We start from the raw sequence: 13,086 nt of genomic DNA on the forward strand, positions 1-13,086 counted from the left end.
AGTGAGTAGACTCACAGCAAGAGAAGAAAATATTGAAAAATATGCATAGGAAATATCCATATTAAAGATGACCTTCAATATCTGGAGTTCGTGTGTTGTAATAGTGATTGCCATACCAGTAGACTGTTGTGCTCTTTCTGCAATGTTGTGAAAATTCATGTTCATGTGATGTTAAGTTCCTCACAGTCTGCCTTGGTTATTGCCATCTCTCTGCATTTCTGCATGGTAGTCCCTTTTTAATTTAGTTTTAAACCCCACTTTCATCCATCCATCCATTTTCTTCCGCTTATCCGAGGTTGGGTCGTGGGGGCAGTAGCCTTAGCAGGGAAGTCCAGACTTCCCTCTCCCAGCCACTTCCTCCAGCTCTTCCGGGGCGATCCTGAGGTGTTCCCAGGCCAGCTGGGAGACATAGTCTCTCCAGCATGTCCTGGGTTGTCCCCGGAGTCTCCATCCAATGGGACATGCCCGGAACACCTCATCAGGGAGTCGTCCAGGAGGCATCCTAATCAGATGCCCGAGCCAATGAGGAGGAACAGCGGCTCTACTCTGAGCCCTTCCCGGCTGACCAAGCTTCTCACCCTATCTCTAAGGGAGAGCCCGGACACCCTGCGGAGGAAACTCGTTTCAGCCGCTTGTATCCGGGATCTTGTTCTTTCGGACCATCTGTGAGGGCAGGAACGTAGATCGACCGGTACATTGAGAGCTTCACCTTTTGGCTTAGCTCCTTCTTCACCACAACGGACGGATACAAAGTCCGCATACTGCAGACGCTGCACCGGTCCATCTGTCGATCTCCCATTCCATTATTCCCTCACTCGTGAACAAGACCCCAAGATATTTGAACACCTCCACTTGGCCAGAATCTCATCCCCGACACGGAGAGGGCACTCCACCCTTTTCCGACCGAGGACAATAGTCTCAGATTTGGAGGTGCTGATTTTCGTCACAATCGCTCCAGTGAGAGTTGGAGATCATGGCTTGATGAAGCCAACAGAACCACATCATCTGCAAAAAGCAGAGATGCAATACTGAAGCCACCAAAACGGACCCCTTCTACGCCTCGGCTGCACCTAGAAATTCTGTCCATAAAGGTTATGAACAGAATCAGTGACAAAGGCCAGTCTTGTTGGTGCTCAACCCTTACCGGAAACAAATCTGACTTACTGCCAGTAATGCGGAACAAACTCTGATACTGGTCGTACAGGGACCGAACAGCCCACATAAGGGGGTTCGGTACTCCATACTCCCCGAGGCACACGGTCGAACGCCTTCTCCAAGTCCACAACACACATGTAGACTGGTTGGCCCAACTCCCATGCACCCTTGAGGACCCTGCCGAGGGTGTAGAGAGGGTGTACTGTTCCACGGCCAGGATGAAAAACCACACTGCTCCTGCTGAATCCGAGATTCGACTTCCCGACGGACCCGCCTCTTCAGCACCCCTGAATAGACCTTACCAGAGAGATTACGGAGTGTGATCCCCCTGTAGTTGGAGCACACCCTCCGATGCCCCTTCTTAAAAACAGGGACCACCACCACCCTACTTTCACTTGACATGAATTGAAATATTGCTACAATACATCCATCCATCCATTTTCTGAGCCGCTTCTCCTCACTAGGGTCGCGGGCGTGCTGTAGCCTATTCCAGCTGTCATCGGGCAGGAGGCGGGGTACACCCTGAACTGGTTGCCAGCCAATCACAGGGCACATACAAACAAACAACCATTCGCACTCACAGTCATGCCTACGGGAAATTTAGAGTCTCCAATTAATGTATGTTTTTGGGATGTGGGAGGAAACCGGAGTGCTCGGAGAAAACCCACGCAGGCACGGGGAGAACATGCAAACTCCACACAGGCGAGGCCGGGGATTGAACCCGGGTCCTCAGAACTGTAAGGCTGACGCTCTAATACAATACAATATTTAATAAAATGTGTAAAAATAAATCAGCACAATGGATGGATGCAACATTTTTATTTTTAGAAAGACAAATCCTCAAGACTTTTTTCCTTTTCCCATAGTTGTATAATGCATAAATTCCTTGTTAGTTTTTGTGATTTGGTGAGCTGAATTCAGAATACAACTAGTAATAAGCAAACATAAAAGGAAGCTATCTGTAGTAGTCCTGCATTTTCAGACAGATTTACAAATGAGTGTCCGCTGCCAATGAGATACGTTGACTCATCAGTCTAGGCAAATGACTTTTACAGACGGGCTTTGTGGTGTCTGTGAGCTTGTCTACAAGCTGTGGATAAACGGCACAATGACAAGCAGCAACACTGATTTTGTCACAATGGGAAATAAAATTAAAAAAAAGAAGAGTGAATTCACCTCGATTTGTCTTCTATAAGGCAGGGAGTCACAGACTCAGGCCAGATTTTTATCCCAAAAAGCAGGGTGGTATTCTCTGTAAGCATACTAATGGTATTTTTGCTCAGTTTGCTCAAGGGCAGCTTATTTTTACTTATAAAATTCTTTCGTGTCATTTGTCTGACAGGGGCTTGTTTTAACCAGCTACTAGTACCAATTATTACACAACGTGATGGCATAATTATTGAGAATAGCAGAATTGTACACCACTGAAAAGTAGGCTTTACACAATCAGGATTTTTGGGGCCGATCACCGATCAGGGAGTTTAAAAAAATGATAACCGATCACCGATCCGATCACAAGACGGAGGAATGTGTCTATTTTAAAAATTATATTTAGAATTAATAAAATTATATTTAGAATTAATAATGTGTCTTTGTTCCTCTATTTATGCCAGTGAGGCATAGTGACAGACAGAACAAATGAATGGTCTTCTATTAGATGGCAGGAAGTAACCCTCGACAGAACGGCGGCATGTTTACGTCCACTGTTCGTGCTACCGCTATCTTGGTAGGCTACATAACATTTTATTGACTGCTTGTGAGCCGTATCGTATTAAAAGTATGTGAACATACCTCAAGCAAGCCTTAAACGAACGTCATCTCCTGAGCACCGGTGACCACCAACACATTTTTCCCCATTTTGTCCTTATAATACAGTCGGTTCGCTTCACTCTTCTTGTCATCGCCACGGTAACGAGTGTATCCGGTCGCATTTGAGTTGACAAGATAAAGCCCAATGATCGTAAAAAACGGGATGCGGTGGTATCGGAATACAAGATATTATTGCAGTAGTGAGAAAGTGCAATCGTGAAAGAGCAAATGTGTCTTGTAGTTTGATCCGGGCATTACGTGTCCCACACCGCCAACATGTTTTTTTATTCTCACCCTTTACAATTAGGGCTTGAGATTCCCCGGTCTCATAAAAAGAGCAGAGTGAGGGTGTTACTCATTAACGCTTTGGTGCCTCTGAATCAAATGGCTGGTGGCACAGCTACAACCTCTCAAATTAGTTGTGGTTCCTTGGGCCAGGACAACGGACATCCAGGGTCACATGAATGCTTTGCATTTCTCTGCTGCTCGTACTGACGGTGGCAGCCCACAGAACAATATGACAGTGACAGGCAGGAGGAAGGACAGTGCATTGTGTTGTATTAAAATAAACTAAATATCGTTTCAGGAGATTCGGTTGACTTTTTAGAGGGTCTGTATTAAGAGGAAAATGAAACACGTATGTATGAACATTGGAATGGTAAAATATCAGCAACAAGTTGCAACTGATAAACACTCCAATACAGTATGTTGCAGTTGAACACTCCAACTGAAAACACACAACTGTAATACAAATGTTGACTTATTACACTTATTATGACTTATTGTTCTTCTAATCAGAATGTGTACAAGTTCCCAATGTGGCCATATGGGGGGAAAGAATCTTCCTAGTTGCAAAGGCACAGTTACAACTTTGTCCCACAAACTGCTAAACATAGGACACTGTTTAGCAATTCTATGTAGCGCTACCCTCCTTTTTTTTAATCTCTGATCTTATATTCCCACCTAAGAAATTATGCTTGTAATGAAAAATAATACGTAATAAACGTATTGCACTGCAATACCATTTTATTGGATTGGACTGAATTTTACGAACAATGTGTACTTCAAATGTAACGTATTTTGACCATATTAATGGAATTTACTTAATTTCGATGACATCTGTTTTCCTTTGACAGGTAGGTCCAGCATAACCATCGTTTCAGAAGTGGGAGGAACAAATCATTCAGGAGTAGGCCAACTTTTAATGAGCAAATTATCTGCTTGCATTCAACTGCTCATCTTCATATTGGCCAGAGAACTAAATAACAAAACTGTCACATTCTGGTTGAGTTAAAACACAATGACAGTAAAGTGTAAGTAGACAGATAATTAAATGCCCTATGGCAAAACTGAACACAAAAATACAGTAAAACATCATTATTGCCACCAAGCTTATTACACACATTCTGAACCATTTTATTACTTATTTTAAAAAGTCAAAATGCTCTGATTTCTTGAATGTAAAAACTCCTCCCTTAAAACAAATAAATTATCTTTGTGTTTTAAGCAAAACAAGACATTCATGTTCATCAGCTGTCTTGGGAAACCTATTAACATTATTGCCTATTTTCTGACATTTTGTATCAAACACTGACCCACTCATTCCAAACCTTAGAGTGCCGGGGTCTAATTTAAACTCTGAAAATCCTCTGGGGCCTACCAAAACATTTAATGACAACTGTGATCAACATCTGAGAACTGGATAACAAATATTATGTGTTCCATAATGTGCAAAGCACTTATTCAGAGAAGAAACTAAGCCGTGAGGTTTGTTTTTAGCATTCATTGTTTTAATGCCGATAAAAGTGTGTGTGGAGGGGATAGCATAGGGAACATATTCTAAAAGTGGGGGAGACATGTCACCCCATCACCCCCATCAGCAACACCCATGGATAGATCAAATCTGTCTGTTTACATTGCAGTCAGATTGACAGATATGCAACATTTGTATCTATTCCAGTGAATTAACAGCCCACGTAAGTAAAAGTGAACAGCTTACACAAGTGCCTTTTACTATTTGCCAGGATTTTTCCTGCGTATCAAATGTAGAGGTGGCAGACTCAGCCCCGAGTAGCTCTGACATCATGAAAACCGTTATCTGACAAACATAATTTTAACTGCAACTGCAGTATTACCCACGCTGACAGAGCGGCACTGTATCAGAAACAATTGGAATTCACTCCTTAAACTGTCAAAGAAGAGCTGCAAGGGATTTCTTTCCAACTGCAAATGTCGTTGCAAATGTGTCCTAATAGTACCACCTCTGCCTCAATTTGGGGCAGGAAAACCCCTGCTGTATGCTAAGGAGAGGTGAGGAAAGTTGACATCCAAAGGTTCAACACTGCACAAACCAGCGCATCTAGAGTTCAAAGTCAAACTAGTGTAGAATTTTTCAATGGCACACTCAAGATTGACTTGGGTGAATATAACATAGCCTAGAAGAAACAGGCATTATTGACAACTGAGATAATTTTGGTATTTGGGCGCAAATACACGATGAATACTGTTTTTTCTATAAGCAGTTCATATGTGAAGTTTGTGGTACACAGGTACACTGATTCTGCCACCTAATATTACAGTGATGCATTCATTGTTTGCAGAATTCTAAAACCCAAAACCTGCATTGATGGAGGCTATGACTGAATGTTACAATGGCATCCATAAGCTTTGTGTGTGCTGTAATCATCATGCTCTAAGGAATTTCACCTGGCAAAATATTTGGTTTGATGTTCACAGTTGTGACAACTCCACTGTCACTGCTTTTGTTTCCATGTAAGTTCTTGGAGGGAAGAGCTACATTTGAACCATTAACAGGGGAACATCTGGCAGGTGGCCTCGACATAACTAAAGCCCATGTCAATTCCTTGATACAGACACCAAAGACTCCCAAACTTGGGAAAATTGAAGTGGCATGTTCAGATCAGAAATATGTTCTTCAACAATGGGAGTGAGAGATCAGCTCATACATTCACGCAGAAATGTTAGCGGGGTTGACATCGAATGCAGTGCAACCAAAAATAATAATGTTCATATACTGTATCTAATACAGTAACAGCTTACAATTGTGGCACAAGAACTTGCTTTTTTAAATATCATACTGTGATGTATCCCTTTCATTGCAATTATATGAGTCAAATTCATGAGTAAGTGAATGAATAATTTTGGTGGGCTACGAACTGCCATCATGTGCTGCTAAGACTCTAACAGCTTATTGACTCAAACCTTTTGTGACGTTTTGTATGACAGACCCTATCAGTGTAATAAAAATATGCATAGGTTGGGTTAAATCCCCATCATCTGTATCCTAATCCCAAATTGTGTGGTTTCAAACATTACATTACACATGTAAAAATAAGAACAGATATTAAAGTCCACTCACTCCTAGACCTTTTCATCATCTATTAACCACTAGGTGTCAAAATACTGTTGAGCCACAGTGATATGGCTACATATAATAGTGACTACTATATTTCAACTCCAATTAATGTGTGTTCATCATTAGTTGTTCTTTGTGGATTCCCAGCCATTTGGTCATAACCATAACAACAGAAACATGAGAAACCATCTCAATCAGATAATTAGCTTCATAAATAGATGTAAAATGACCATCTGGTGGTCTTTAGATTACAGTATTCATCCGATTCACACAATGAAGACAAGCTGTCACTTCCAGAGTTCAAATTACTAAAACAACAGTGTAACTACTTCCTTGGTACACGTGCTTGAAAGATACAATCCCCTACACTACATGTAATGCTAGATAGGGCAGAAACAATTTTTCTAATGACTTGAATAATTTGATTAATTTTTCATACTATGAGCTTTGCAGGGATCATTTTTTCCACAAGGACTAATGTTCCTGCAGACATACAGTACACACCACTCTGTGCAGAAATAATTTAAAAAGGATGGAGTGTGTAAAAGAAAATTTCCAAAGTTGATGATCATTTCACACCTAACGCACCACAACAGCACGTCCACAACGGCCAACACAAGGTATCGATGTTAGCTAACTTAATATAGTCAACAACCGTTAATAACATGTGGTCAAGGATAGACACAGCTGCCAGTGCACTTTGGCACAATTAAAATGTCATTCATCATTTATACACTCACTTTATACACTCATTTATAGTTTTTTGAAATTTAAACTTCAACCAGGGCCACAGAAGGGATTTGGTTCAAGTTTGGAGGTTCCACCATACTGTACATTGAATCTCACAAGCAGTAACAACTCAGAAGCCAAGATACCCTTCAAAACGGAGATCCCAACATCCTCACTCGTCATGGACTGTTATTTATTATTCTGAAAAGGGGGCGAGGGGAGGATCATGTGATGTTGAACAGACAAATGAGCCTGGGGGGTGGGTGGCTGAGGAGAGTAGGGTGACAGGGCATAAGGACACAGCCTACTAGGTGGCAGCTACTTGGATGCAATGTGCGATAGTGGCACCACCTAATTTAACCCACTGCCAGTGCTTGGATGTGTGTGGTTGTTTTGCTCGTGTGTGTATATAAATCCCCGCACAGAAGCATAAAGACAATCATAAGCCTTTATGTTGCTGTTAACAGGCGTGTAAGCCGCTGGGGCATGTTTTCCTTTCTTTCTAGGAACACTAAAAGGCATAGAAATTGTGTTTAAATGTATGATACCGTATACAGTTATTAATTTAATTCAGTATATGCATTTAACATGTAAAAACGTTGGTCTCTGACTAATGTAAAGGATGCAGGCCCCCCCCCCCGTATAATGGACCCATGCCATGACAATCCTATTGCAGGACAAAGAATGTGGAATTTGCTCCCTTTCCGTGTATCCCAAAGCCAAGGTATCGATTCGATAACCGCCCCAATTCTGAGGCAGCAGGGTGTTATATGAGGACACCGCTCCGCTTTTGGCATGGGGAGGTTGTGATCAGCCCCCATGGATGCTGTGTGTGAAAAGCATGCACCCTCCACTCATGATCAGGCTCCCATGCGCTCTACACAAAGGGAAGACACACAAAGAAAACGCTTGAGTCAATAGAAAAGCTCACAATCGGATGTTCCTAAGATAGGACCTCTTTTTTTTGGATACACATTAACTAATGAAACCAACCAACCACCAATGTACTGCAAATGGGTGTGTTACACGGTAACAATTGCAGATGCGAATAAATCAATGATGGATCGCATATAACTGTTGAATACTCATTTGATTGGAGTTACCTCCCCAACTAAGCACGACTAGGGCTTTTTCCAAACGTTTTATCTTTATTAATTGTATAGTGCATGAGGCATTCAATGTTCAATTGCAATCACAGCCTGTTTCCATGGAAAAGACACGCGGAGCAACACTAGCGCGGCACCACAAAATTCCACAGCAGTAAAGGCGTCAGGAGTAGTATTATTATAGTAATAAGCACATTACTGAGTAGATGCATATGTAAACTGGGCGGATGAAGTAACGGTGTAAATAAATTATTAGCATTATTTGACGATTTCCCCCCGCAGTGGTCTTCCACATAAAACAAATTATACGTTCACACCAAATAAGTCAGAATTAGAAACACTAAGTTGAATCAACATATCCGCGGGTAAATTGTGGTTATTGATCACACACACACAAGCTCCAAATCTTCCACTCAAACTTCCATGTGTTTAGACGACAGATAACTGACTCGAAACAACTAAATTAAGAAAATAGTCGGGAATTTCAACAAGTGCATTTCCACCAAATGTGACCCAGAACAATGGAACTATAACGGTAAACTTTGAGTGGGTTAGGGTGGAGGGGCGATGACATTCATCCCTGCGGTAATTTGTTCAAATATTTGCCACAGGCAGCAACAAAGAACACGTTCCCCCACAATGTAAATGAACAACCAAAGCTTGACAAATAAGCAAACATCCACCACAGCGATGCAAGCAACTTTGCGATTGAGGAACTGGACACACTCCGGACGTACTTCTTCGGACAGCCGAAAACCAATAGGGGGAGCAGGTAAAAGCTTACAGAGGAAAGAGCAACTTCCACCATGAGCTTTTCTCGTTGACCCTTAAAGCCACGGGTGACTTTTAGCTCCTCGTTATTTATTTATTTTTTAGCCAGACAATAAACATTCCACAGACAGGCAGCAGCAGGCTGCGACCCTGCGCCATCTTAGTTTGACACACTCCGCTTCTTCGGGTTTCTTAAACAAAGACATTTTCCGGCCAAACCCGTTGCCGCCAACAGTGTAACTAAGTGGAAACACTTGGAAAACACCCAGCACAGTTGGATATGGTACGTTTAGAGTAGTTACCATTATTTTCCTGTATCCTTGTTACAAAAAGCAGGAGGAACAAAACGCAAGGTATTGTATCCATCGTGGCTACGGACCAGAGTGGCACCCGACTGCTGCTAACTTCTCCACGCGCTGCGAATGGTGAGCGCTGAGTGGCTCACTGAGCTGCTGGTCCCGCCTACAAAATCAGAAGGCTGAAACTGATTGGTAGAAGGGCCCTGAACACCCCCGCCCATTGACATACGCTCTTCCACCACTGTAAACAGTTACTATTCAATAATGTATTCAGTACTGCACTAGTGTACTGTAATAAAAATATATAAAATATGTAAAACAAATGTATAAAATGGAATTGTTTAGCTATCATAAGTCAATAATTTTACTTTTACTACTGTTTTGACGAACGTTACAGACAGTGAACTAGTGTTATGTTGAAAGTCTACAATATAGAGCGCATTTAAAAAACTTTTGCATAGTTGTACCCTCTCCCCCATGCTTCACAACCAAACTTATTAAAACCATTTTTTTAGTTTAAAGTATTGTTTGGGGACTTTTCTCACGCTCTCGCTCACACAGTTGTCAAAATAAGAGGTAAACTGTGCTTGTTTCAAGCTATTTGTCACTCCAAGTTGAAGTTGACTGTAAAACTGACACACACAAAAAAACAGAATACAAGATAATTAAACATTGTAAATTTAACTCCTAAAATCTTCAACCAAATCATATAATTTAATCCAACAAAAGTCCCTAACATATAATGCAAAATACCATAGAAGAGCTAACGGAAATTAGCATAGATGTCACTGAAATTATAAACCTGGAAAAAAATGCTACTTTAACATAAACGGAGCAGCAACATATCCAAACAAAGTATATAACTACCCACAGGCATATAGTCTTGTTGCTTTGTGGGTACAATGATTAGTACTGGAGCTCAGTTGGGGACTCTCTCTGCCTCTTCTTCATGCTGCTAATTATGCTGCATACTTTATAGATCTCAGTGCTGCCCGCGGCATGTTGGGGCACGACGTGGTACTACACTGTAGGTGCGCGACTCTCAGATTTGTCTGTAAAAAAAGAAATACAAATATATATATATATATATATATATGTGTGTGTGTGTGTGTGTGTGTGTGTGTGTGTGTGTGTGTGTGAGCTGACAATCTTTAAAACAAAGTATTAACCAAAACTGAAACAACAACAACAACAAAAAAAGCTCTGCATGCCACTGTCAAAGATGGGATAGATGGTGACATTCACTTAATTTTGAAGACAGTGTCACAGTGGCTCTGAATGAGGGAACATATTGTTCCGATAATATCAACAAACACATAATATTCTTCCTGCTGCTCTCTTTTGATTAGATTTTGTCAATGACATGCTGTGGCTGCACCCTTGTGAGTCGTCCATATGTCAGTCTCTAAAAATGCACGCAAACACACACACACACACACACACACACACACACACACACACACACACACACACACACACACACACTTCATAGCTGATAGTATCCTCAAACAAAGAGATCCCTCGTATTGTCCTAAAGGTTGTAACCCTCCCTTTGTTCACTCACATATACTCCCATCCCATCTGTAGTCTGGGGCTGTCACAGAACCCCTGCCCCATCCCCCACATCACCACCTTTGCACTGTTTGCACACTCTCTGTGGACAATGTGACAGAGATTGATGGTGGGCCATTATTTGATGTCCAGCAGAACCTTGCAGTGCACGTTGCGCATGCACATACACGTGCTCACAAACTCATGGAGGCTTGCACACGGTCATGCGGTATCATTGCATCCATCTATACTCAAAACAACAAAAGACCTACATAATATAAAAGGGAGGTTTGAAATAATGACCAATCTAAACCTAACCACCTATTTCATTATTATTAACAAAAATCAGCAGGGCATTGCTAGCTCTCCCCAATGTATTTTTAGTTTCCTTTGTAAAATATCTTAAAATTCTTGCATTGCATCTTGCAATGCATTCTCTGGATTGCCGTCATGAATATGTTCTCTTGTACCAACATAATGCAATTGTAGTGTTCCCCTGCTATATCGTGGTTCATTCTTCTATATCATGACTTTTTAAGTGATCATTATTTATGATGTTTTTTCCTTTTCTTTACATTACAGGCAAGTCCAAATTTAGAGTTGTGCACCTTCAGCATATTACAAACCTGTGTCACAGCATGCCTGGCAGCACTGAGCTCTACTTGTAGAGATGAAGTAGTTTTCCACATGCTTAAAACACATTTAAACTTATTAAAACACACTTTTTAAAGTAGTACTTAGCACCTAAGTCAAGAAATTAGAGCGTATTGTATACCATCACTTTGAGGAAACAAAAAGACTCTCTTGCAAAATTCTCCAAATAAGAGGCGAAGTTTGCATCCTTCAAGCTATTTATTTGTCAATCTTAGTTGAAGTTTACTGTGAAACTGACATAAAAAAAATAAATTTAAAAATTGTATATTTAAATACCAAAATTTTCAACCAAACCATAATTTTGTCTGAGTAAAATCTAATAGCTTAATGCTAATTTATAATGCCAAACGCCATAGATGGGCTAACAAAAATTAGCATGGATGTTACGGTAATTATAAACCTTCAAACAACTGTGACCGGAGTATCAACACATAAAGAGAATACAACAATACTCAAAGCAATATATTCTCTCTGGCCTTTGCAGGCAATGCATATGACAATAGCAAAACTCAGTTCTGTATTACACTAAAAGGACCTCCCATTCTCCTTGCTGTAAATTATGGTGCATCTCTTCCACTGTTGTGGTGCAACTCTAAATTTGGACTTGCCTATATACTGCAAAAACCCATAAAAAAGACAATCGCTTAAAAATCTTCAATTTTGCGGGGCTGCGAATGATGAGCCACAACATAGCGGGGGTTCACTGTACAGCCATGTAGAACTGAATAGATATTGTGCAATGGAAAATGGGGTTCCCTGGAGAAAGAATCACTATCATGCCACATTTTGACTCCAAAAGGCAACAAGGGCCGTGATGGTAGTTTTTACAGCTTCCCATTGATAAGAAAAGGGGAAAGGAGTGGGAAAATGCTTGTGGACGAAAACAACTGTTTGGCATAGGCAGAGGAGATTTGGCACATTACACGGCTCATCACATGCTCAGTTGTGCTGTTCATCCCTAAATGCATGTTCCTTACAAATGAGGCATGATTTAGCCCATATATTCTGTTCATTTTCCATACATAGTATGTCCTGGGTTAATTTTGACCAGGGCCAAGAATATACTCATAATAATTCCATCTATCCATCCATTCTCTGTCCCACTTATCCTGTTCAGGGTCGCACAGAGAAACTTGTGCAAATGTGCTAGGAACACATACAGTTCACTGGATTGTTACAAGCTCACTCTTGAACACTGTTACCACTGTTTTATAGAAAGTACACATACACGTGTTTATGGCATGTACAGTTTCAAGACTGCCATTTACCATCATTTTCCCAGATTTAACACACACTGGTGAATTTAAAATACATTTTAGTAGACCCGGGTCAAATTTAACCTTCAAACAGCCTCTGTGTACAGAACTTTGTAAAACCTGTACAAAAGAATGACATTTTTAAGTATTTATTTTGTGTATTATGTGTCCATTAAGAAAAGTTGTTACATTTCACGGTGAATGACATTTAGGGCACTTTTATTGGCTTCTTCAGTAATGTATACCACAATAAAAGCTGAAGGCCGTAAACACTCATGATTTTAATATCATCAGGAACAGCATATTTGATTACAATCCATTCCTTAATCCAAGGACGTTACAAATATTAAGATTATGCTCGTTCATCCCAGCAAAATTGC

General features: G+C 40.8%; 1 protein-coding gene across 1 annotated transcript in view; it reads right to left on the reverse strand.

Moving 5' to 3' along the window:
* The window catches only part of tgfbr1b (transforming growth factor, beta receptor 1 b), a 45,865-nt gene extending 36,507 nt beyond the window's left edge, over window positions 1-9,358 (reverse strand). Inside the window, exon 1 of the mRNA XM_061758113.1 lies at window positions 9,249-9,358. Coding sequence (XP_061614097.1) covers window positions 9,249-9,312 — 64 coding nt within the window. The 5' untranslated portion in view covers window positions 9,313-9,358. The remainder of the gene's footprint in view (window positions 1-9,248) is intronic.
* Window positions 9,359-13,086: the final 3,728 nt, after the last annotated feature.

This window comes from Phyllopteryx taeniolatus, chromosome 20, assembly GCF_024500385.1.
Source record: "Phyllopteryx taeniolatus isolate TA_2022b chromosome 20, UOR_Ptae_1.2, whole genome shotgun sequence".
Classification (NCBI taxonomy): domain Eukaryota; kingdom Metazoa; phylum Chordata; class Actinopteri; order Syngnathiformes; family Syngnathidae; genus Phyllopteryx; species Phyllopteryx taeniolatus.